The 25,734-nt window shown below is 48.7% G+C and overlaps 1 protein-coding gene across 1 annotated transcript in view; it reads left to right on the top strand.

The window, feature by feature from the left end:
- The window catches only part of GABBR2 (gamma-aminobutyric acid type B receptor subunit 2), a 359,033-nt gene that overhangs the window by 162,985 nt on the left and 170,314 nt on the right, over nucleotides 1-25,734 (top strand). Inside the window, exon 4 of the mRNA XM_043890615.1 lies at nucleotides 21,944-22,045. Coding sequence (XP_043746550.1) covers nucleotides 21,944-22,045 — 102 coding nt within the window. The remainder of the gene's footprint in view (nucleotides 1-21,943; nucleotides 22,046-25,734) is intronic.

Raw genomic sequence — 25,734 nt, 5'->3', positions numbered from 1 at the left:
AGTTTTAGTTCTTTATATATTCTGGATACCAGACCTTTATCAGATGTTTAGTTTGCAAATATTTTCTCCTATTCTGTGGGTTGTCATTGTACTTTCTTAATGGCGTCCTTTGCACAAAAACCTTTAATTTGGTGAAGTCTAGTTTATCTGTTTGGTTTTTTTGGTTGCTATTATTTGTGCTTTTGGTGTCGTATTTAAGAAGCCATTCTTTAATCCAAGGTCGTGAAGACTTAAATCTATGCTTCCTGTTAAGAGTTTTATAGTTTTAGCTCTTACATTTAGATCTTTTTACATTTTGAGTTCATGTTTATATACGGTGTGAGGTAAGGGTCTTCTGTATGAAGCTGTCTAGTTGTCCAAGCACCATCTGTTGAAAAGACTTATTTCTCCATTAAATGGTCTTGGCATCCTTGTTGAAAATTAGTTGACCATAGAGGTATGGTTTTATATCTGGACCACTTGAAAACTTTTTAAACAAAAGAAGGGGATGATCTGATTTACATTTTAAAAGGATCACCCTGGCTGCTGAGTAGAAGGTGGTCACTTGGAACTAGATAATGAAAACCAACTGGATCCTGAATATTTCTTTTACAGTAGAGCTGGCAAAGTAGATTTCTTGATGGAATGTATGCGCAATGTGAAAAAGAATGAGTCATTAAGGACAGCACCCAAATTTTTTATCTGAGCAACTGGAAGGAATTAGTTACTACTTATTAATTTGAAGAAGGATGCAGTGGAGAAAATTTTAGAGAAGGAAATCAACAGGTAGTTTAGATATGCTTATTGGATATTCAGATGGAGATGTTGACTAAGCAGCAACATAAATGGATCTGGAATTCACATTTACATTAAACCCTATTGATATTCCTAAAATAGACTTTTCTTTGTTATGCTGAATTATTCTTTAATCAATTTAATTATCTCATTTTTTTCTGTAAACACATGATAATAGTTATATTTTACTCCGATTATGTCATCTTCAATCAGGTTTAGTTGTCGGAGTTATTCTGGTGTTACAGCATGAATCAGAAAGCTTTCCATCTTTTTTTAGGTGCTGTGGAACAGTTTAGAGAATATACAGATTAGCTGCTCTTTGAAAATCAAACAGTGAGTCTGTGAAACCATTCAGGATTTTTTTTGTCCCCCATCCCACCCTTGTTGCAAGTTATCTTTTTGGTTTAAATGCACCCCACTCCAGCATTCCTGCCTGGAGAACCCCATGGACAGAGGAGCCTGGCGGGCTGCAGTCCACGGGGCCGCAAGAGTCGGACACGACTGGGCGACTTCACTACTGCTGCTACTACCTGCTTCTTGGTCACTTTAGATTTACGATTCTTGTGTGGATTTTGGAACTTACATTTTCCAGAGAATAGTAAATTTGCTTGAGACTTTCTAACTTATTAGTATGTATTTCAGTGCAGTTTAATATTTTTTTTCTTTCGTCATATGCTTTCTCATTGCAGATGTTTCCCCACTTTTATCTTGATTAAGCCAGCTGGTTTGCTTCTTTACTGATGCAACTGGTATTAACATCTTAAATTCAGGGTGCAAAAAATGGTCCCATTTGTAGTTTTTCCAAATTAAATGAAACCTGCACCAGGCAGCCCACCAGCCGGGTTTACTGGGGTCGGCCTCTCTCTCTCGTTGTCACACCCTCCTCCAAAGTAGCCTGTTGGCCCAGCTGGGAGAGGCTGTCCTTTGCAGCCACGTAGTGGTGCTGTTGATACTGGTTGAACTGGCCACCTCCACTGCCGGAGGTCCCTGGACACACTTCCGGGCATCTGCAGGCCCCGCTCTAGGCTCCTTTTGGAGCCGCTCCCAGGAGGCAGGATCACTTTGTCAGAGGTGACTTGGTCATTTTCCTCCTGTGGGTCCAGAACCTTTGTTGGAGTCTTCTACTGTGATACCATACTCCTCAAGAATCAGAAAGATTTCTTTTACAGCCTTACCCCTAAACAGTCCTGTTCCATTTTGCTCATCCTCTTTAAAACAGACACTTTGGCTTCTGCTGGGGGCCCACTTGCTTCCCCTTTAAAGATTTATCCCCCTCCCCAGAGATAAACAAGTTTTCCAGACATTTCCTTTGCTAAAGAACATAAAGCAAAAGCACAAGGAAAATTTTCAGTTTAAAAACATCCTGTTATCTTGGTTTTTTTTTTTAGCCCAAAGATCCAGCACTTGGGTTTTTATTGGCTTAAAGATCCAGCACTTGGGTTTTTATTGGCTTTGATTCTATTTGCCTGCTTTCTAATTTATTTTCTTCTGTTTTTATCTTTATTAACACCATCCTTCTTCATTTATGTTTGTTTTGCCATTCTTTTTCTAACTATTTGATTTGCATATTTATTTTTTACTCTTTTTTAGTTGCTGTCAAATGTATTTAAGCCAACACATTTGCCTTTGATTACAACTTTAGCCAAATCCTATATTTTTAGCTAAATAATATGGCATCCTCATTGTAATAAGACTATTCTATAAGTGCATTTTCAGTTTAAAACGTTAGGCATCTACTCCTGTAAGTACTAATATGAAAATACAATATCTATCGTTAGCTACAGAAATCAGCATGTTTATTTACTGTGCATCCCTCACCATCTCTAATTTTGAATTGCTATACTTTGAGTTTTTATTTGACTTTATTTTTTTATTAAAGTATAGTTGATTTACAGTGTTGTGTTAGTTCCTGGTATACGGCAAAGTGATTCAGTTATATATTTTTTCTCTTTTTCATACATTATGGTGTATTACAGGATGTTAATATAGGTCCCTGTGCTATACAGTAGAACCTTGCTGTTTATCCATTCTGTGTGTAACAGTTGGCATCTGCTGATCCCCACATCCCAGTCTACCCTCCCCCTCCGCCCTCCCCTCCCCCTTGTCAGCCACAAGTCTTGTTGTCTGTTTTGACGTTATTCTTTTTGTTGTTGTTCAATTGCTAAGTTGTGTCCAGCCCTTTGTGACCCCATGGACTATAACACGCCAGGCTCTCTGTCCTCCACTATCCCCAGAGTTTGCTCAAATTCATGTCCATTGAGTCAGTGACGCCACCTATCTCATCCCCTGACGCCCCTTTCTCCTTTCACCTTCAAACACTCCCAGTAGCAGGGTCTTTTCCAATGAGTCAAGTCTTCACATCGGGTGGGCAAAGTATTGGAGCTTATGGATATTCCTTTGCAATAATTATTTAGAATACTGATTTTATTTGAAAACTGTGTTACAATAACTATAATTTTAAGATTTAGATCCGTGTTTATATGGCTTCAATTTTTATTGACATATCTTTCATGAGTTGTATCTTGATTTATCTCTCTGTGGCATGAATACATCTTTGAATAATATTTTTCAGGAAGCATATGGTTTTTCTATCTGCTGTGCCATTGCATAGACCACAGTCTGTCTCTGTTGCTTCTCCTATGAAGTGTAGATTTTTATGATTGTAATACTTTTCCTCAAACCTCTGTAGACTTACATCAATGTTGTAATGAAGTCTGATGTAATCTGATTTGATCTCTTTGTCAATAAGTTTTTTTTTCCCCCTGTGCTAGATGTTTATTGGGCTCTTTCTTAATCTTTGGAATTAAAAAAGAAAGTAAGGCTCATGTCAGATGTTTGTCTATTTTGTTTAAAATATGATTACCATTTTTTGATTTGAAGAATGAGTGTTCAGATTGCAGAAGTTTTCTTCTAGTATATCTTTCATTATATCAGACTCTTTTGTTCTGGTATCTTTTTTAGAAATAGCAATAATTTATGAGTGTGTCTCTGTTGTTTATTCTCCATGTTATTATTTTCTCTCTGGCCATTTTTGTCTCAGTCCTTGTTCTGTGTACTCTGAGAAAATATCTCATTATCGTACTCCACAACATTGATTGGTTTCCTGCAGCTAAATTCTGTTCTTTACTGCTTCTAATGCCTCTCAAAATTCTCGTAAAGTTATTCATTTCCTGTCATTATCGTCTTAGTTCTACCAGCTTTCTTTTAGTTTCAATCTCTTCTATTGCATATGCTATTTCTTACACTTCAGAGGCCAGGTTTTCTTTACTTCCTTGAAGTACAAAACAGACCATACAGTTTACTTCTGGCTCCTGTGGCGAATCTTTTTAGGGGTGATGCTCCTCCTCCGTGTGCATTCCTTGCTTGTCTCCTTTATGTTCTAGAAGATCTCATAGGTTCCATGTGCACTTTAGGTCACCCCTGACCCGGTATTTGTTCACATCTCCTGGGACCCCCTCATTACTCTGTCTGGATGCTTTCCCTCCGACATTAATCTGGAAGAGCGGGTGATGAATGTTCACATGACCAACTAGGGACACGCAGCCTCAGGGGTCGGGGGTCACTTCGTGCTGTGCACATTTCTTCTCTGCTTTTCTGGCAGAGCTGTGTCCAGCATGTCCTATCTCATCCCTCTGGTCTCTTCCTTGTCCTTCCATTCTCTGTGCCTGGGAGAACCGGGCTTGAGAAGGCTTTGTTTGTCCTGGATCAGATGGCCCAGCCACTCCTAGAGACTGTTGGCTGTGAGAGGCGGGCCCCCTGCGTGGCCTCTGCACCGCTCCCGCGGCCCGGCCTCCTCCCCAGCACTCAGTCACTGGCCACCGAGGGCTGTGAGATGGGCGCCGTGGGCACGTCCGCCCTCCTTGCAGCCCCGTCCTGCTTTCTCAGGAGGGAGAGCTGTGAGTCAGCCTTCAATCTGTCTCCACTGGCACTCTCCCCAGCAGAAATTCCTCAAAGTTGGTGGCATACCGATGGCATGCTTTCCTATTTTCCAATGCCGAAGCAGATCTCCCCTATTTTTACACTCCCTTGGTCCTTTCTGTCACTTGCAGAAGGAGGTAGCTTAGGTGGGAGTTGGACATCTGTGCTCAGCTTTACCATCTTTCTCAAAAGTTTCACAGTTAACAGTTACCCATACTTTGTACTTTGGAATACAGATATATGACAGATCCTGGGCATTTCCTTTTCTGTGGCCCCCTTTGAAAATTCCTTATGTATGCTGGCCCGCATCATATCTGGTTTTATATTTTTTCTGAACACTTTTCCTCTCCCTCTCAAATTTCAATTTAGCATCCTCTTGATCAGATGGATAAATGCTCCCAGCAAACATGGTGTTCCAGCCTTATGGTGGTGAGTGCCAGCCCTTGCCAGGGGCTCATCTTCTGGCTTCACAGGCCATAGCCAGGGTTCCAGCAGTATTGATGGCGTTTCCCACATCCTCCTTTCTGTGCCGGAGCTATGACCTTCAGATGGAAACAGAGAAGGAACCCTCCTCCTGCCCCCAAGCCCTTAGTCTCCTTTCTAAGCCTTTTGTTGCACTAGAGCCATTTCGGGTTCCTTCTGGCACGCAGGCCCTCCCGCGTGAATCAGCAGACGTGGGCAGCAGGTGGTGGGGGAGAGGGTGGCAGAGGCCCCCCTCGCTGCTTGGCCAGCAGCCCCAGGAAGACAGCACATCACATCATTTGCCATCTCAAGTCTGGGAACAGCTGCCTGCGTACCCTTGTCAGGGAGCCACCGCGCACCACACATCTGCTCCTTCCGGGGACAGCGCAGAGATTCCTGCCACCATGGGTGCCTGTGAATTCCCCTGGGGGCTTTGTGGGGTGTGGAATAACACCCTCCTGAAGAAAGCCCAAAGTGCCCACCCTTCATGAGAAGATGCTCCCAGCAGGCTTTGGTTCCAGCGGCACCAGTAGCTCTTTCCTCCCTTCTCCTGGCCCAGTATCACGGCTGATACTAAACACCGCCATTGCCTGGACCTCAGCCGTGGTGGATGCAGCATGCCATCAGTGTATTTTAGTCTGTGTAACAATCTCAAGGTCAGCTGTGCTTATGGCCCTTTCACAGGTGAGGAAAGTGCTTTAAGAATTCCCGAGGTGGCCCAGTACGAGGCATAGCCAAGGACTTCCAGCCTGCAGCCAGCCAACTCCAGTGTGTACTCTTTCCTCTCTCCCGCTGCCTTCCCCGAGGGGAAAGTAGACCCACAGGCCCTTGTCATGGGTTCAGAGCCGGGGACTCCTGCCGTGGGCCAGTGGCCCACATCCAGCCCCTGCCTTGTCAATAAAGTTTTATTGGAGCATAGCCATGAGCATTCATCTTGTTGTCTGTGGTTGCTTGCGCAGTGTAAAGGCAGAGTTGAGTCCTTGTGACAGAGACCGTATGGCCTTTAAAACCTAAAATATGTATTATCTGGCCCTTTCTAGAAAACATTTGCTGACCATGGTTTACATCAGGTCTGTGGAAAGAGAGAGACTGGAAGTTAAATCAGATGCTCATTACTTCCCTTGTGTGACCTTGGGCAACTGACTTCACATCTCTGAACCTCATTTTACTTACCCATAAACTAGTCACAACAATACCTTCGGGCTTATTCCAACGGTCAAGAGAGGTGAGATGACATGTGTGAGGGACTCTGCGTGTGACAGGCACTCAGGAGACATGAGCTGTCATCATTACCTCTCTCACCTAGCACAGATGTGCGGCCTTCTCCACTTTCTCTGCAGCTTCCTTTCAGGAGCATTCTGACATTGCTGCTTGAGAACCCTTCATCTTCTCTAAAATCCCACAGCACAGACGAAGCACAGATGCTTCCCGAGCCTTCTCCTTAGACTCCTGGGCAGCAGGCATAAGTGATGCTCACCTCAGGCGGATGAATGGGGTGTTCTGTTGGTCTCATTCATTCAGTCAGTCAGTGGTGACTGAGCCGGACCCACATGCTGAAGTCTGACGGGGGCCTCAGCAGGGCTGCACGTCCTATGGGAGCTCTCAGCCCGGGGGCAGTGTGTGTTAGTGGTCACTCAGTCATGTCTGACTCTTTGTGACCCCATGGACTATAGACCACTGGGCTCCTCTGTCCATGGGGGTCTCCAGGCAAGAATACTGGAGTGGATTGCCATTTCCCACTCCAGGGGATCTTCCTGACCCAATATTCGAACCCAGGTTTTCTGCACGGGTTAATAGCCACAATAATAGCCATAACCATGGTACATCCAGACTCTGGTCCCCTTTGGAAAATTCCCCTTGCAGTCTGCAGAGTAGATACCTGTTCCCCAGCATCTGCATGCTGCTCCCAGGAAGATACATTATAGAAACTGCTTAGCTTAGCACACCTTCAAGCCCCACTCTAGGCTCTTGGCATGCTCAGCTCTTTGATGCAGGGTCCACCCCAGGACGTGGTTGGCTCACCTGACCCGCCACCTCCCTCCCAGGACACATACTCAGCACCTCTCTGGGCTGGGGCTGTCTCCTTGGGCTCTGGGCCAGGGCAAGGGCAAGGGCAGACCATCTTTCCCGACCTTGGAGGAGCTGTTGACAGCCTTAGCTCCTCTCCATCAGTCCATGAGGCCTTGGCATTCTCCCCTAGCCACCTCACTAAAGCCAAGGACATATTGTGATATGTGCTGTTATGGGGGTGTGGGTGACCTGAGGAGCTTCCCAGTTCCTCCAGAACTGGGCCAAGAAAATGTAGGCCTCGGAGGAAGGGGCTGAGAATGTAGGCATTCAGGAGGGTGAGCACAGCTCATTGGAAAATCCAGAAGGACTTCACGGGGGAGAGGCTATGCCTGCTGCCCAGGATTCTAAGGAGAAGGCTAGGGAAGCATCTGTGCTTCGTCTGTGCTGTGGGTTAGAGAAGATGAAGGGTTCTCAAGCAGCAGTGTCAGAATACTCCTGAAAGGAAAATGCAGAGCAAAAGTGGAGAAGGCCGCACATCTGTGCTAGGTGAGAGAGGTAATGATGACAGCTCATGTCTCCTGAGTGCCTGTCACACGCAGAGTCCCTCACACATGTCATCTCCCTTCTCTTGACCATTGGAATAAGCCCAACGGGGCAGTGGGCTCAAATAGTGAAGAAGTACTTTGAACAGGACCAGGGAGTCAACCACGGACTAGCAACAGTGGGAGGCAGACCACCCATGTGCCCTGGAGAATGAGGGGAAGGAGCAGCTTACTGGGGCTGGGAGGAGGAGCTGCTTGACAAGGGCTGGAACTGAGCCAGGGAGCAGGTGGGGAGAGAGGCTGTGAGCTCTTTCTCCTCCCACCCTCTGACCCCTGCCACGGCCTCCCATTGGCACTTTGACCCCTGCCACGACCTCCCATTAGCCCTCTGACTCCTGCCAGAGCCTCCTATTGACCAAGCCTACCTAGAAGTCACAGGACGAGGAAGCCCAAGTCCTGCCATACGTAAAAGTCCAATTCCAGAAATACAGTAGCAGAGAGCCGGCAGGAAAGTGTGGGTGAGGGCAACGAACACAAAATATTATACTAGTTGGCTTATTGTATTGGAAATATGGATAATTGTATCACTGTTCCCCTTTTCTCAGACTTTCAGTGAAGTTTAGAAATTACTTGGACAAGCTTAAAGTCTTTGAGTCAAAAGGTTGCAACTTGTCTGAGCTGGTAGGAGGCCTTTTTTTGCACAGAAGTACCCTGAAGCAAGCAGCTGTCCCTGAGTTCTCAGCATAAGAGTTATCATTGTTTAAAAACAGAGAACAAACCACTGGCTTAAGCTGAGCCAAGGTGAACATGGGTGAACCTGCCTCAGTCAGGTTCCCTTAGGAACCTGAGACTTGTGGAAGGTTTATTGGGGAATGCTCAGAGGAGGAAATGAGGTGGAAGAAAAAGTTGACACAAAATAAAGTTGTCATAGAGTCCTGAGCCAAGCCCGTGGGGAGGGAGCGCTCTGGAGCTGGGCTGGCCCTTCAGACTGTCCCAAATCGAGGCAAGAGGCTGGACTGCCCATTTTGTACACGCTGCCCTGGGGAAAGGGGTGTGGCCTTAGACAAGGCTACCCCCTTTACTCAAGGGCAAATCCCAGGGAGACACACAGATGTGAATTGTCAGTAGCCAACAATATGTGAGTTGTCAGAAGCTGGGAAAATGGAAGTTTCCAGGAGTGCACTGTAGTATCCATCACAGGGCCCTGGGAAAAGGGGAGTTTAGGTTCAGTTCAGTTCAGTTCAGTCTCTAAGCCGTGTCTGACTCTTTGTGACCCCATGGACTGCAGCACACTAGGCCTCCCTGTCCATCACCAACTCCCAGAGTTTACCCAAACTCATGTCCATTGAGTCGGTGATGCCATCCAGCCATCTCATCCTCTGTCGTCCCCTTCTCCTCCTGCCCCCAATCCCTCCCAGCATCAGGGTCTTTTCCAATGAGTCAACTCTTCGCATGAGGTGGCCAAAGTACTGGAGTTTCAGCTCCAGCATCAGTCCTTCCAATGAACACCCAGGACTGATCTCCTTTAGGATGGACTGGTTGGATCTCCTTGCAGTCCAAGGGACTCTCAAGAGTCTTCTCCAACACCACAGTTCAAAAGCATCAATTCTTCAGTGCTCAGCTTTCTTCACAGTCCAACTCTCACAGCCATACATGACCACTGGAAAAATCATAGCCTTGACTAGACGGACCTTTGTTGACAAAGTAATGTCTCTGCTTTTTAATGTGCTGTCTAGATTGGTCATAACTTTCCTGCCAAGGAGTAAGCGTCTTTTAATTTCATGGCTGCAGTCACCATCTGCAGTGATTTTGGAGCCCCCCAAAAATAAACTCCACCACTGTTTCCACTGTTTCCCCATCTATTTGCCGTGAAGTGATGGGACCAGATGCCATGATCTTAGTTTTCTGAATGTTGAGCTTTAAGCCAACTTTTTTACTTTCCTCTTTCACTTTCATCAAGAGGCTCTTTAGTTCTTCTTCGCTTTCTGCCAAAAGGGTGGTGTCATCTGCATATCTGAGGTTATCGATATTCCTCCTGGCAATCTTGATTCCAGCTTGTGCTTCCTCCAGCCCAGCGTTTCTCATGATGTACTCTGCATATAAGTTAAATAAGCAGGGTGACAATATACAGCCTTGATGTACTCCTTTCCCTACTTGGAACCAGTCTGTTGTTCTGTGTCCAGTTCTAACTGTCACTTCCTGACCTGCATACAGGTTTCTCAAGAGGCAAGTCAGGTGGTCTGGTATGCCCATCTCTTTCAGAATTTTCCACAGTTTATTGTGATCCACACAGTCCAAGGCTTTGGCATAGTCAATAAAGCAGAAATAGATGTTCTTTTGGAACTCTCTTGCTTTTTTGATGATCCAGTGGATGTTGGCAATTTGATCTCTGGTTCCTCTGCCTTTTCTAAAACCAGCTTGAACATCTGGAAGTTCACGGTTCACATATTCCTGAAGCCTGGCTTGGAGAATTTTGAGCATTACTTTGCTAGCGTGTGAGATGAGTGCGGTTGTGTGGTAGTTTGAACATTCTTTGGCATTGCCTTTCTTAGGCATTGGAATGAAAACTGACCTTTTCCAGTCCTGTGGCCACTGCTGAGTTTTCCAAATTTGCTGGCATATTGAGTGCAGCACTTCACGCATCATCTTTTAGGATTTGAAATAGCTCAAGTTGAATTCTATCACCTCTACTAGCTTTGTTCGTAGTGATGCTTCCTAAGGCCCACTTGGCTCCATATTCCAGGATGTCTGGCTGTAGGTGAGTGATCACACCATCGTGATTATCTGGATCGTGAAGATCTTTTTTGTACAGTTCTTCTGTGTATTCTTGCCACCTCTTCTTAATATCTTCTGCTTCTCTTTAGGCTAACGGACCAGTCAACCCAGGGCAGCTGAAATGGCATAATTCAGCCAGTGGCCCCCAATCTGGCTGTGTAACCAAGACCCCAGGGCACTCTATACAAATAGGATCCCGGCCTCCCTCTTTCCCCTCTCATACCGCTCTCTTGGGTGGGCCCCAGGAGTCTGTATTTCTGCAGAGCTCCCAGGGAACATGATACACTGCAGGCTTGGGAGCCACTGCTCATGAATCTCTGAACCCAAGGGCAGTTGATGTCAGGGAGATTTCCGGTTTTGTGCCGTCTCTTCGCAGGGCCCTGTGTTGGGTGCTGGACACCAAGGAACAGGGCCCAGCAGTGCCCTCGAGCAACTTTTGTATTACAGGGGTTTGGGAAAGAGTCCTGAAGGCCACGGCTGGGGGCTTTTTGCAGAGTTACCGATGTTGCTGCTGTCAGCAACAGGGCTACAGGCAGCATTTGGGAGGCAGGAAGCTGTTTGAGTCCATTTCTGCCCCAGGAGAGCTGTGTGACTTGGGGCGTGTCCCAGCCCCTCTCGGAACCTGTTTCTTCCCCTGTCCAGTGAGGGCTGGTGGATTGGTGGGACAGCCAGGCCCATTCTGAGCTCGGCCCCTCCCTCAGGGGGGTGGGCAGTGGCCTGAGGGTGGCAGCACCGCCCGAAGGCCTCCTTTGCGGTGACCTTGGGGCCAGGAGCGACAGTGCTCCTGGGGCATCTGCCCATCTCCTCATCATTTTCACCTTCTGGTCAAAATGATCGCTCCCTGGACGTGCCCAGCTCTGCCGTCTCCTCTCTCCCGAATGTTCTGGTCATGATGTGTGTCCCACATGGGCACGTGAAGAGGTTCCAACACAGTCCCAGCCCTCCAGGCCTCCCAGTCTTGGGGAAGACACTCAAGTGACCAAGCCCTACGTGGGTGCTGTCCCTGGGGACCACAGCACCGTGGTCAGTGGTGCCTCCTAGGCTGCTCTCTCCTCCCTCCACCCAGCCCTCCTGGAAACACGAGTGTGAGCCTCAGCCCTCTGGCTCACTCATCGTAAGGCCTTGGGTGAGTCATGCAACCTTTCGGGTCCATCATCTGTGAAATGAGCACAGTGATGACCTCTGCTTCCTAAGGTTGCTGAGAGGATGAAATTCACTCCAGGAGTATCCTGCTGTGCCCTCTGCAGCCTGCTTGCTCCCTGGGGGCTTACAGTGAGGGGTGGGAGAAGGGGGCTGAGAAAGCGTCGGGGGAAGAGAGGCAGGCTCTGGGGAGCCATTGGCCCCTGTACCGTCACTTCCTTCCCCGACCTGCCCCCTAGATCTGAAGTCCTGGAGGAAGAAGAGAGTCCAGGTAGGCTGAGGAGGGCTTCAAATATTAGGCTGTAGGATGTCCTGGCAGAACACTGGAGTGGAGGTCAAAGAACCCACCTTGGAATATAGAGCTGGAGAGAAAGCTGTGCATTAAAAGGGCAGTGAGGCCCCAGGGCCTGAGAGGAGTCCTTTAAGCTCCAGCATGAAGTGAGCGGCTGGGCCTCGGATCCGGCTGCTTCTCCAGCTTGTGGAGCTGCATTAGGTGGTCTTGTTCCTGCAGGGGTGAACATGTGCCTCCCGGGCTGCCCTCGGCAAGGGTCCCGCTCAACTAGGGCACAGACTCGAGAATCCCAGACATTCCTTGGGGATCCAGCCGTCTTTTCTGCCTCTCCATCTGATGCCTGAATCCCTTCTCTAGCAACCCCACCTCTGCCTGCACCACTGCAGTGGTGGGGAGCTCACTCCGGTGTCGGGGAGGCCCTTCCATCCCTAGCTTGCTCTTTTGTTAGAAAATCCCGCCTCTGCGGGAGCTGAAATCTGTTTCCTGGCGGCTCCCCCGCTGATGCTGACCCTTCCCCTGGCTCCCAGATGCCCTGCTGCCCCCCGAGTGTTGGAGACAGCTCCTTGGGACGGGCAGGGGGGTCTCACGGGCCCGGGCTTCCTGTCCACCTGGCTCCCTCCTGTCCCTTCAGCTGCTCCTCCAGTGACAGGGAGCCGGCCTGGGGCTCAAGAAACCAGAGGAGGACTCTGTGCTCTGCGTTCCTTAGTGCTCACAGGTGTGAGTTCTCTAATATTGCTGCTCTGTTTTGGCGTCAGAGGTGCACTTTGCATCTTGTTGATTTCCTATAGAGGTTTGCGCTCATCATCTTGACTGGATAATATTCCTGTTTTATTAATATCCAAATGTTTCTGTAAATATTGGTTTGGTCCCAGGAGACCGCTGCAATTGAAGCCATAGGCACTTTGTCACAGGAAAGCAACGCGGTTCCGAAGGCTAATTTCATTCCCAACAACTCGGTGTGGCCTGACTTCAGGGACCGCCAGCAGAGTGGTGAGTTCCTTGGGGCTGCTGGCAGGGAAGGCTGCTGGCTGGGGAGTCCAGAATAGGAGGTTATGCCTTATCCGAGAAGCGGGCCTGGGCCTGGTCCCCCTTCCTCAGGCAGCCCTGGTCTGGGCCCTGGGGATCTCAAGATGGAGGGTGTGTAGACTTTCAGAACAGCCTCTGTTTAGCCAGGGAGAGTGGCCTTAATTAAGCACAGGACCCTGGAGTTTAGTGGGGGTGGCAGCAGGGGGTGTGGTCACCGCTATCTGAGAAATGAGGGAAAGTCTCCTGTACTCAGGGGCGATTGAGGATGTGTAGGATTTCAGATTTCCTATTCAAATCATCACAAACTTTGTGGCTTAAAATAGCACATATACTATCTTACGGTACTAGAGCTCAGAAGTTTAAAATCTCTCTCTCAGCCAAAATCAAGGTGTCAGCAGCACTGGTTCCTCCTGGCAACTCCAGGACAATCTGTTTCCTTGCCTTTTCCAGCTTCTAGACACCGCCTTTCTTTGGCTCTCGGCCCCATCCTTCACCTTCAAAGCCAGCAGGTGCACTCGTTGGACAAACCCCAGCGGGTGGGCGCTGTCAGAAGGGCTGATGTGTCTGGGCAGAGCTCAGGTCACAGGTCTCCTCAGCTCTGTGCCTAACTAATGGGAGGACAGGAGCTGTCCCAGGGGACACTCTTTGCCCTCAGATCCCATGCATCCCCACAGGGGTGCCCACAGAGACCCCAGTCCCATCCCCAGGCCTGGTCCTCACATCAGCAGGCTGTGTCTTCAGGCAGAGGCATGCAGCCCAGCCCCTGGGCATTTGTCTCGGCCCTGCATGACCATCTCAAGATGTAGCATAAACCCTCCTGGGCTCAGAATATCTACACAATAGACTAGATGGACAGTGTTCATTCATTCATCTCACAGCTTTGAGCACCAACTGCATGCAAAGCGTGATGCTGGACCCTGGAAATGAAACAAAGCGCCCCCCTCCCCAGTTTGCAGCACTGCCGGGTTAGTTGGGGAAGGGATGTGACAGCCTTGGCGCTTGTGGTCAGCTCTGCAAACCAGCACAAAGCCAGTGACCCGAACTCCTGAGCCCTCCAGGGAGGCCCATGAGGCCGGTGGCCCCCCACAGAGACCCCCACGTCTCAACACAGCCGCTCATGGTCTGCTGCCTGCTTTCCGGCTCTTGGTAACTCTGGGCAAGTGAGAAAAACCATATTTGGGGGGAACAGATCAGTGGCCATTGAATAGAGGGAAACTGGGGTTCCTTCAGGAAAAACTTCAGCCTGTGATGGGAGGGTGTAAGCAGGATGAGAAACCTGGGCTTAATCATGGCAGCGTGGTTTGAACCAGCGAGTCACGAGGTCTCAGGAGGCCCCAGGTGTGTTAGTTTCCTGGGGCTTCCGTCATGAGTTACCACAAACGGAAGGCTGAAAGCAAGAGACATTCGTTCTCTTACAGTCCTGGAGGCCAGAGTTCTGAAATCAAGGGATCAGTGAGGCCACGCTCTCCCTGAAGGCTCTTGGAGAGAACCCCTGCTTACCTCTGCCAGCTTCTGGTGGGCCCAGGCGCTCCTCGGCTTGTCCTTGCATCGCTCCTGTCCCTCCCTTTTTCTTTGCGTCACCTTCTCCCTTAGGCCTCTGCCCAAGTCTCCCTCTGCCTTTCTCATATAAGGACACTTATCATTGGAGTTGGGGCCCACTCCAGGTAATCCAAGATGATCCTTGAATTCATTATATCTACAGAGACCCTTTTTCTAAGTAAGGTCACTTGCATAGGTTCTGAGGATTAGGATGGGACACACCTTTTTGGCCGTCCAACCCACTGGCTCTGCAGTGTGAACACGCAGATGTCATGGGGCATGTGCAAGTATCACATATGTGCAGTAGATCCCGTTCGTGTTCACTTATGTACTGACTCTTTTTAACAAGTTTCAGTTATACTTAACCCCAGCTATAGGTTATTAAGAGCTAATAGAAATCTGAAAATTAGATGGCTCCACTTTTCAAAAGGAACAGCTTCTTCAGTAAGTAAGTGCTCATCAGCATTAGAAAGGTAGAAATACAGTCACATGGATAACTTCTCTGGGACTGTAAGTCCATGCCTCAAATCTTTGAAAAACTTCAGAGCTGCAGAGGGCTGCTTTAGCAACTGTAAAATTCAGAAAGTCAAAGAGTGGGGGGATGGCGCAGGTAAGGTTTTGAAACTTACTCTTCTAGAATCACAAACATTGGTGGTGAAAGAAAAATCCCCTCTTCAGCATCCTGATGAGCTTCTCCTTGCACACCTCTGATGACAGGGTGCTCACTATATACCAAGGTTGCCTACTCCACCGTTCGAAACTTCATTTGGCTTTAAAACAAAATCTGCTTTCCTGACTCATCCATCTCTTGGTCCCATCTCCAACACAGGGGTGCCCTCCGTCCCAGGAGACAGTCCTTCAGTGTTTGAAGTCGTCCAGCACTTCCTGCCTTGGTTTACTCTTCTCCAGGCTAATCTTTTAATTAGCTTAAATTAATGGTGGTTCTTGGGGAGCTCCAGCCTCAGTAAAAGTGACCTGAATATTCAAAGATCTGAGTGTTTCAAATGCCTGTTTATCCTAATTAGCATCTTAACTACAGCAGTGCCCTCTGCCTCTAACGAACCACATTTTCACATGTTCCATATTTTAATGGATTTTACTTGAATGAACTGTTTAATCAAGTGAAGACACATTTCATGAATGAATAGAAGTAAATCTATAATTATACACTTTAGTCAGGTAAGAGGAGTGACATTTCGGCACAATCTAGGGCTATATATAGCGAGTGTATTTGAATGACAAAGTAGGTTACCTCAGCTTCCATAGGAGATCTGGGAATTCGCTTTGCTCTCAAGTTCATTTCGTAACCTAATTAGAATTTTCAAAGAGTTGTAAGGTGCAAGTGGTGCAGGCCTGGCTCTCCCCATCTTCACCTGGATCTCTGCCTTTCTAGATGGTTCCACAGCTGGCGCAGTGGCCTCCTCAGGGAAGGTGTCTGGGGGCACTGCTGACCCCCAGTGTCCTGGGGTCTTGATAGACCTCCACTTGGTGCTTCCCCGTTTCCGTCAGAGCCCTGCTGGCCTGTTACGCGTGGCCCGAGGGTGAGAGCCTGCAGCTCTGACAGGCCTTTGCTTCTCTCTTCCTGTCTCCCTCTCTCATCCCCTCTTCCCCCCTTCTCACCATTCTGCCTTCTGACATGGCCAGATCTGCTTGTGCTGCTGGGGGCCAGGAGTGGAAAGATCTAGGGATTAAAGAAGAGACATAATATTGATGGGGGCAGGAGAGAAGGCCCAGGTATAAAGGAAGATGGTGCCTCGGTGCTCGGTAGCAGTCCAGAAAAGGATGAAGCCCAGAGGCTAGGGAGTGATGGAATTCCAGCCCCAGAAATGAAGCAGGAGCCCTGACTGAAAAGCTGAGGTGTAAGAAGGCCCCTCGCCACGCTGGCTCCCTGGCCTCAGGCTCCTAACATTCCCGTGCTGGAGGAAGAGGGTTCCAGGGCTGCAGCGGGGCCTCTCTAGGGGAAGGGAGCTCGCGGGCAGAAGGTTGCAGGTGGACAGGAACCTGGCGGGACATGCAGATGTGGTCCCAGGACCCGAAGCAGGGACAACAGCCTGACCCACAGGGCTGTTGTTTAGGGTGGAGCACATGACGCCATTATTTCACAAGCCCAATCTCTAGGTGATTTCCAGAGAGGGAGAATCATCTGGGCATCTGGGGTGTGTTAGTGGAGAGGTGCTGCCTCGGAGCAGGGAGGAGGCCTGCAGGTGGCCCAGCACTGTGGTCTGCTCAGAGGCAGTGACGAGCCTCCCTCCTCGAAAAGGTGGACCCATTTACGCTTAAAATGGGTCACATGAACGCAGCCACGCTAAGCCAAGAAATTCTCCCCAAGAGTCTGTTCACCTCTAACTCTTCTCCTGATTCTGTTAGCTTTTCCCCTTCTCCTCTGATCCCCTCTTCCCCCTCCAGCCTGCCCTCGCAGGACCAGCTGTGTGTCCCCGGTCCCAAGCCTGTGGATAGAGACTGTGTGAGCAGTTGAGGAGTGAGGCCATTTTAGATGGCTTCATCGAAGTGACAAGTCCCTGTCACCCCTTCTCCCACAGTCCGTGAACCAAGCTGGGAGGGAAGTTGTGGATCAGCCCCCGGGACTCGAGGTTCAGACAGCTGATCTGACCTGATGGCATCTTCTCCTGCTGGCCTGAGCAGAACGGCGCTTCGAGCTCTGAGCTTTCCCCTAAAGCCACTGACTCTGCCTGGCTCTTGACTTCTTTCAAGATGTTGGATTTCCCTAGGCTTGAAATATGAGTTTAAGTGTTACAATTCTTGGATTTGGATCTGTGATTCCCAAGGCTGTACTGGAATCCCTGAGGAGTCATTGATATCACCCATTGTGACCTTTATCCTCCCAACCCCTCTGCCCCCATGTCCACGGTCTTTCTTAGAAGATTCTTGGTCCCTATTGCAGCCACACCTCCCTCCTCTGGGCCTGAGCCACGCTGTCATGGTCCCTGATAAATGCAACTAGAATTGAGCCCAGCACGCCAGGTGCAGTCTGCGGCGGGCAGACTGGAGGGTGACTGTCCCCTCCATCGTCCTAGACGTGATGTCTTTTTAAATGTGGGTCCCAGTCCTACTCACCCTTTTGGCAACTGCCTCACTCACAGCAACACATCCTGGTCTCCTAATCAAGGGGACAATATCCAAGCCATAGGAAGCACTTTTTTCATATCATTTAATGGGTCACTTAAAAGTTATCCTGCCTCATTTAGGACAGTGGTCCTCACACTTGAACATATGTCAGAATCACCTGGAGGGCCGATTAAAACACACATTGCTAGACCCCACCCCGGAGGGTCTGACCCAGTGGGTCTCAGGTGGGCCCAGGAATTTGCCTTTCTAGCAGGTTCTCCCAGGTGATGCTGGTGTTACTAGTCCAGGGCTGCACTTTAAGAACCACTGCTTTAGGGACAGGCTTTCTGGTGTGACTTTGCATCCACAGTCCATACCAGTTCTTAAAGGGAAAAAAATCAACAGCTGTTGCCTCTAAGCCTATTTTCTATCATGTATTCCTAGAGTTCTGGCCCCTGGTTCTCCCTGATGCCACGTGAGTTGGGTTCCTTCCAGATCTGCTCCAGTGGCCCGGGCCGGGACTCATGGCTCCAGAAGCAGGGGGAGCTCTTCCCTCAGGCAGCCTCAGCCCTATGAGCTGGCCCTGAGGACCCAGGCTTCGAGGACTCCCAGCCCTTCCTCGTCCCCCTTGTAGCAGCGCTCGGGGCCTGACTCACTGTCTTCGTCATTCCATTGGCAGCCTGACCCTCCCTTCCAAGCGACCAGCAGCCTTCTCCATCCCCTCCCGGCCCATCAGCACCCATCTCTCTCCCTTCCTCCCAGGATGGCCGGGGCCTTTAGCAAATCAGACTCCTGATGGCTGCCTCCCGAGGCCCAGTATGCAGATGAGGGCCCAGTTGGACTCTGGCTGTACTTGAGCATGTGTGTATGTGTGAATGTATTTTATTTTCTTGAAAATTAAGTGTTACTCCTTTCCAGGAAGAACATATTTCTGCTTTTATAGTGGAGATGAATAAAAAATAGGATTCACTTCGCTGAAATGCAATTTATAGCAAGCTGATAAAAGACATTGGCCCTGTAAAACAAGAGATATTTGCAGTACCAGAATGGAAAAAAAAAGGAAGGTGTTTTTTCTGACTTAGTAATCTTTGACCAGTGCATTGAATGATCTTTCCTTCTACATGTGAGAGTATGAATTTATTTCCTTGTGAGGTAGATCAATTGCATTAGTTCTTTATCATGCTTTGGTTATTTTAAAATACCATTTATTACTAGTTTTTTGCATTTGTTTTCCCTAAAAATGTCCATTAGAGTAAATACTCCAGCTGAGTAGACTTCTTGGTGCTGAAATTATGGTCAGTGAGTGGCTGACGGCCCCAGCCGTCTGTTCTGACCTGTTCTGGCGCATAAGCCTCAGGAGCTGTCCACATCTGGCAGGATCCGAAAGAGCCAGCTTGGGACCATTCAGAGAGCACTGGCCTGGGAGTCATCAGCTTCCTTATTTGTGAAATTAGGAGAAAAATGAGATGACCTCTAGGGTGTTTGGGGTTGGTTTGTTTCGAGTTCTGAGCGCCTATATTTGCCATAATTATATACAGCTCTCATGCCCATACTTATTTACAGATAGATGCTCCAAGCCACTGACAGCCTTGATGCTGGGTCTTATACCTGGAAATGACCATTCCAGCTTTTAGGCAGCGTAAAGAACTTTAGAATTTACAAAGCCATTTCCCATCCTCAGTGTTTTTGCTGGGCCCTGTAAGTTACATGCTGTTTAACTCCCATTTTATAGGTGAAAAGACTGAGATTCAAGAGAGTTCAAGAAGTTTCCTTCACTTTGGGTGGCGAGGACACGGAGAGCCAGGGCTTGCCTGTGCATGCCTTAGTAGTATGTGCATTGGCTGCTTTGCCTTCTGGCAGGGCCAAGCTTGCACATTTTAATATTTCACATCAATAATTGTTGGTCCACAGCACCCCCATGACACACAAACCTAATAATGGAACCCACGTGCATCCAAAAAGGATTTGACATAGCAGAAATAAGCCATAATGGCAAAGTCAACTTTTTTTCAGCCAACTAGTTCCCAATCTTCCATCAAAATACAGGTAAAAACTAAAGATGGACAAGGTTCACCCTGACTGAGACAGTTTCATTCTTCTTACAAACGTGCATATCACGAAGTATTTCAAGTGTTCAGCAGAGCATAGAACACTCAATACCCATGGTCTTGCTGCCCAGAGTTAATGTGTTCATGGTTTCCTCTATTGGCATCACATTTCTTTTTAAAAAATGAAATATGGCAGTTCCCACCACAACCCTTTTTGTTCCCCTTCTGTAGTGGGGGCTTCCCAGTGACCATCCTGCAACATTCAGGGCCAAATTATTCAAAACATTTCGATATATACATTGGGAGGATCTATCAGTTGTTGAAACAAGAAGTACTTTTTTATCATGGTAAAATGTACGTAGCATCAAATTTACCATTTTACCACTGTAAAGCTTACAGTTTACGTGCAGGGATGCTAAGTACCTTCGTATTGTTGTGCAGGAAGCAGCACCCGTTAGCCCCAGAACTTTTCATTATCCCAGACAGAAACTCTGTACCCACAACTCCACCGGCCCACCCCCCGACTCTAGAAACCACTGTTCTCCTTTGTGTTTCTATGCACTCGACTACTCTAAGTACCTCACCTAAGTGGAATCATGCTTTCGTCCTTTTGCATCTGGCTTATTTCACTTAGCATAATGTCTTCATTCATATTGTAGCACGTGTCAAAATTTCATTCCTTTTTAGGCTGGATAATATTCCACTGTATGTATAAACCCCAGTTTGTTTATCCGCTCATCTGTTGATGGACATTGCTTCCTAAAGATGGTTGCTTCCACCTTTTCGCATAATGCTGCTATGCACACGAGTGTGCAAATACCTCTTTGAGTCCCCGTTTTCACTTCTTTTGGGTATATACCCAGAAGTAGAGTTGCTGGATCATATTACCATATTGTGGGAAATTTTTAGAGTGCTCAAGGTTCCAGTTTCCAGTTTATCCACATCCTCACCAACACTTGCAGGGTTTTGGTTTTTGATAATAACTATCTTAATAGGTATAGACAAGAAGTGCTTTCAGAGCTCATCTTCAGTTAAAGAGGAAGAGACTGAAATGCTAAGAGGGAAAGCGTCCCTCAGAGAGGCTGAGGTCACAAGCCAGTCAGTGACAGAGCAAGACTTGGAACCTGGGTCCCCAGACTCCCACCTGGTTATTTCTACTAAAACACAGGCTAGTTCCATGGCTTTCTGTCCAAGGGTGTGCAGTCATAGACACGGGCCGCATACAGATTTCAGATTTATTTGTTTTGATCCTAACTTTATTTTTTTTTAAATTTGAAAATAGTGTCAACATTTTAAAATGTGCTCATGCTGAGATGCTCTGTATGACTGTAACCCGCCAGGCTCCTCTGTCCATGGGTTCTCCAGGCAAGAATACTGGAGTGGCTTGTATTTCCTTCTCTAGGGGATCTTCCTGTTACCGCTAGCGCCTCCTGGGAAGCCCTTTAAGACATGAGGGATCCTACTTTAGTTTAAAAATCTAGGAACTTCCCTGTAGTCCAGTGGTTAAGACTCCATGCTCCCACTGCAGGGGGCACGGGTTCAATCCCTTGTTGGGGAACTAAGATCCTGCATGCTGTGCAGTGTGGCCCAAAAATAAATAAAAATGTAGATTTCTTATTTCTCCCTTCCAAATCAGAAGGTCTGGTGATTCTGGAGCCACACTCTGGCATAGCTTGTTTGGAGTTGAGCAGCAAGTGCTGTCTTTAGGTGAAGCTTTAGTTTGCCACACCCCTCCCTAGTATCCCTCCACACAGACCGCGTCGCACACTGGTTAGTGCGTGTGAACACTGGGGTTTGCAGCTCTCTGCTTTAAGCACATAGATGTTAGTCATTCTGTGCCGGCAGATACATCGTTGTGTTTAACATCACAGGCTGGTTCCGCGCCCCCTCACCCTCTCCTCTGTTTTTGTTTTATCTATCTGAATATCTCAGCTATTTCCTCACCCTAGAAATGAGGTAATATTGCAAATAAATAATGAAAAATATAGAGAAGTATTTGAATAGTCTAATTTGGAGACAGTGTGATGTATTTGCCTAATCTGATTTGAAGATGATATGAAACACCAGCATGAAAGTCCAGCGACTTGGATGCTTGTCTTAATTCTTCCAGGAAATTCCTGGGCAACTTCAGTCCCTTCCCTGTCTGGCCTCCTTCTGCTTGTGTGTCCTCAGGGGAGGGGAATCTCCAAAGTCCCAGGGGGCAATCTAGTTTTTAATGAAGATAAAACCCACTCCTTTTTCACATCGGTGGAGAAAATCACCTCACCTGTTCTAGCCGCTTCCCAGACCCCTGTGAAGTGGCCCGTCCTGTGACTGCCGGCACCCACCCTCTCTCCTCTCTTTGCTGGCAGGTGAGAAACGACCTGACCGGGGTTCTCTACGGTGAGGACATCGAGATTTCGGACACCGAGAGCTTCTCCAATGATCCCTGCACCAGTGTCAAAAAGCTTAAGGTAGGTGCAGCTGGCCAGGGCCTGGAGGCCAGACTGATGGCATGCTCCTGGGGTTCTCCAAATCCCTGACTTCGAAGGAGTCTTGAATTCAGGCTGTTCCATTTTGTCCTTGGCATTTGAGATGTGAGGAAAAGCCCCCAGGAGCTGGCTGTCCCTTGCTTATTGTCCAGCACTGGCCAGAGGTCTGCTTGCCGGGTGTGTGACCATGTGGAATTGCTGGGTGATTTCGTATCTCTCAGCACAGCCTGAGAGGCAAGCAGGGCACGGCAGACATCCCTGGCGCCCACTCAAGGACAGGCTAGTGGGGAACACTGATGACTCAGACCTGGCCCCTGCCTTCAGGGAACTTCCTTCCTGTTGCGAAGAGGCTCACAGTGAGAACCTCTCTTGCCCAGACCCACAGCAAGGAAGTAATGTGGTTGGAACTGAAAGCTCAGGCTCCTGACCCCCTCCGGCGACGCTCACTCCAGGAACAGAAGGGTCAACTAGATGTTTGCGGCTCTAAGTAGTCGCCCGCTGTCTTCTGCACATTCATTTCCCAAACTCTCTCAAACGTCAGGTTTGTGCCAGACCCGCTCCTGGGTTCGCCGCCATCATCAGGCCTGCCTGTGTCCTCAGGCGTCTGAAGGCAGATACCTCCCAGGGAAACCAGGAGCAGAGAGGCCGGGGAACACAGGGAGAGAGTGACTCATCCCACCCGGGAGAGGGCTCAGACACGGCTGCAGAGAAGGGACAGCCATGGAGGATGTCAGGGTGGAGACCCACAGGGTGAAAATCAGAGGGCAGGGCGGCCATGCTCACCGTGCACTGGGGATCAGAGGAATTCCAGGAAGCTGGAGTGCGGGATGGGGGCACGGAAAAGATGCCAAGGGTGGAAATAGAATTTGGAGCCAGTTTCCACGAGCCTTGAATGTTGAGCTAAGAAGTTTGGTCTTTTATGCCAGGCAGCGGGGAGCTGCTGGGGGTTGTACGTAGGTACAGACACAGTTAGAGCTGTCACCTACTCTTCCAGGCCCCATGCCCACATTGAAAGTAGCCTGGGGCCTCAGATGCCAGCTGCTGACATGTCCCTTCTCTCTTGGCCTGATCCCAGATTCTACTGATCAGAGCAGGTGGCAGTTTAGAGCTTATGAAGCCCCCTGTTCACACGTGGGGAGGCGGAGACCCAGGGATGGGGACGGGGAGCAGGCAGCAGTGTTTGTCACCTGCTCGGGCGCAGACACCGCATGAGCCCGTGGAGTTTCAGCCCCGGAAGCCTCTGCCGATGAGGAAGCGGTAGTGAGGAAGGGCCTGCAGGCAGCCCAGGTGTGTGCCCAGCTCTGGCCCCACAGGCCATGTGGTCTGAGGGTGGCCTTGGGTTGTGTGGGGCCCAGTGCATCCGGAGGGGAGGAGTGCTCGCTCTGCAGGGACCGCCTGGGGTGATCAGCACCCCGGTGCTGCGCGGACAGGCTCCTGCCCCACGCAGCATCTCCCCAGGCCGGGCGCTGGAAAGAGCTTCCTCCACCTGAGGGGCCCGGCGGAATTCTGCGGGCTTTAAAATGTGAAGAGCCTTTGTGTGTGGAGCGGACGCACGAGTTGAAAGTCTGCAAGAAACTGGGGATAGAACTTGGTGCTCTGCTAACCAGCCAGCCAGCGCCACCAGAAGCGGGAGTGATCTGAATGCTGATGGAAATAGCAGCCGGCCTTTCCAGTGCCCTGAGCAAGGGCTGGAGCTCTCGGCTTCACCTGCCCATTCAGCCCTCCCCAGAGCCCCAGGACAGAGGGGATTTTTGTATCCTCATTTCACAAATGGGGAACCTGAGGCGCAGCAAGGTTAAGGACCCCACCCCTAGCCACCCAGCTGGAAAGTGGTGCGTTGGAATTCAAACTCGGATCTGGGCAACACCACGGCCCAGCTCCCCCACCGCCCCGCACAGCTGCGGTTCTGAGAGAGGGTTCCAGCATCCCAGAAGCCCGGGAGAGCGGAGCCAAGGACAGCGCGCTCCGTCTCTTGGCAAAGGCGCCCCTCAGCATGGAGCTCTTCCCTCACCACCTGCATCGCTGCTTCTCGAACCTGCCTCTAGTCTTTTCTCAGTGGTCCGCCTTTCCCAGAGGCTTTATTTCACATTTAAATCCCGGCTCCTCACACTCCCACTCCCCCTTTCTGTTAATTTCCTCCATTTCACTGATGGAGATCCGTATCAGTTTCCTGGGGCTGCCATAACAAAGCACCATAAACCAGGGGGCTTAAAACAACAGAAGTTTGTCCTCTCACATCTCAAGGACAGAAGGCCAGGGTCAAGATGTTGGTGAGCCCGTGCTCTGTAGCAGGCTCGGGGACTCTTCCGTACCTTTCTCTAAGCTTCTAGTGTCAACTGGCAATCCTTGGCATTCCTTGACTTGCAGCTGTGTAACTCCTTTGCCCAGCTGACATTTCCCCTCTTTCCCTTCACATCATTTTCTTCTTAGGAAACTAGTCTTGGAGGATTAAGAGCCTGCCCTGCTCCAGTGTGAACTTACCTCAACTGATTTCATCTATTAATACAATGATGCTGTTTTCAAATGAGGTCGCGTTCTGAGGTATCAGGGGTTAAGACTTCAACATCTCTTTGGGAGATGCAGATCAACCCATAACAATATCTGACCTCCTATTCGTTTTTCCCGGTTTTTTTGTCATCTGTCTCTTCCCACTAGGATGAAAGCTGTAGGAAGCAGCAGTGTCTGTATGTCTGGATCACTGTTTTATTCCCCACCACCTGGAACCAAACCTAATTTGCCTGACAAATTTGCTGAGTGGGCATAAACCAAATACCAAATCTGGACAGACAAAGCCAACAGAACACAAGGATAAAGCATTCAGAGAAAAGTAACTTCTGGAGAGCTCAGAGAAGAAGCAGATGTCTGGTGGGGTAAGATAGAGAAGGAGGTACAGCGGACAAGGAAGGAAACTAAATAGTGACTAGCAGAATTAAAACCTGCTTTGGAGGCAGTAGAGAGCAGAGTTAATGCCACGAAAAATAAAAATCAATAATATGCAGGACAAACTTGAAATGCTTTCCCAAAATTCAGAGGAAATGGTCAAAGAGATCAATCTAATGAGAGGAAAGAGAAGTTATGGACACGGGAGAAGGGAGATGCTAACTGAACACTGGGACACATGAAACAGAACCAAAATCTAAAACAAAGTAGGCACCCGAGTATCAGTAAGCTCAGCTCCCACCCAGATCTTGGTTTCTAATGCCATTCTCCATGGAAAGGACCTGGGGATCCTTGGAGAAATGGCTGACCTGGGACTGGGACAAGAAACATACAAAATGATCCTGGAGCGTCCTGCAGTGCCAGAAAGTTGAGGACGTGCTCAAACCACGTCAACAACACACCCTGATTTGGTGGGGGGAGCGGTGTCAGAATTGTCCACCAGCCAACCAAAGTAGCCACTGAAAGAACTCCCAGAGGCCAGAACTGCAACATTTGAGCAATAAAATAAAAGTAGTATTGGATTATAACCCAAAGTATAAAACAGATGCCCATGACCGAGTAGGTAAATGGGAGAGAATATACAAATCTTCTGTGCCAAAGAATTCCAAATGATTTGTGTAGATATTTCAGGCCCAAGGAAGTGGAGCAGTGGACACTTAACTCACTTATTAAGTGTCTTCCTTCCAAAGAGCACAGGATGAAAAGGGGGAAAAGAAGAGTAACTTTAGAGT

Source organism: Cervus elaphus, chromosome 29 (genome assembly GCF_910594005.1).
Source record: "Cervus elaphus chromosome 29, mCerEla1.1, whole genome shotgun sequence".
In the NCBI taxonomy this organism is placed as follows: Eukaryota; Metazoa; Chordata; class Mammalia; order Artiodactyla; family Cervidae; genus Cervus; species Cervus elaphus.
The sequence above is the reverse complement of the archived record's forward strand: the minus strand, read 5'-3'. Positions and strand labels throughout refer to the sequence as shown.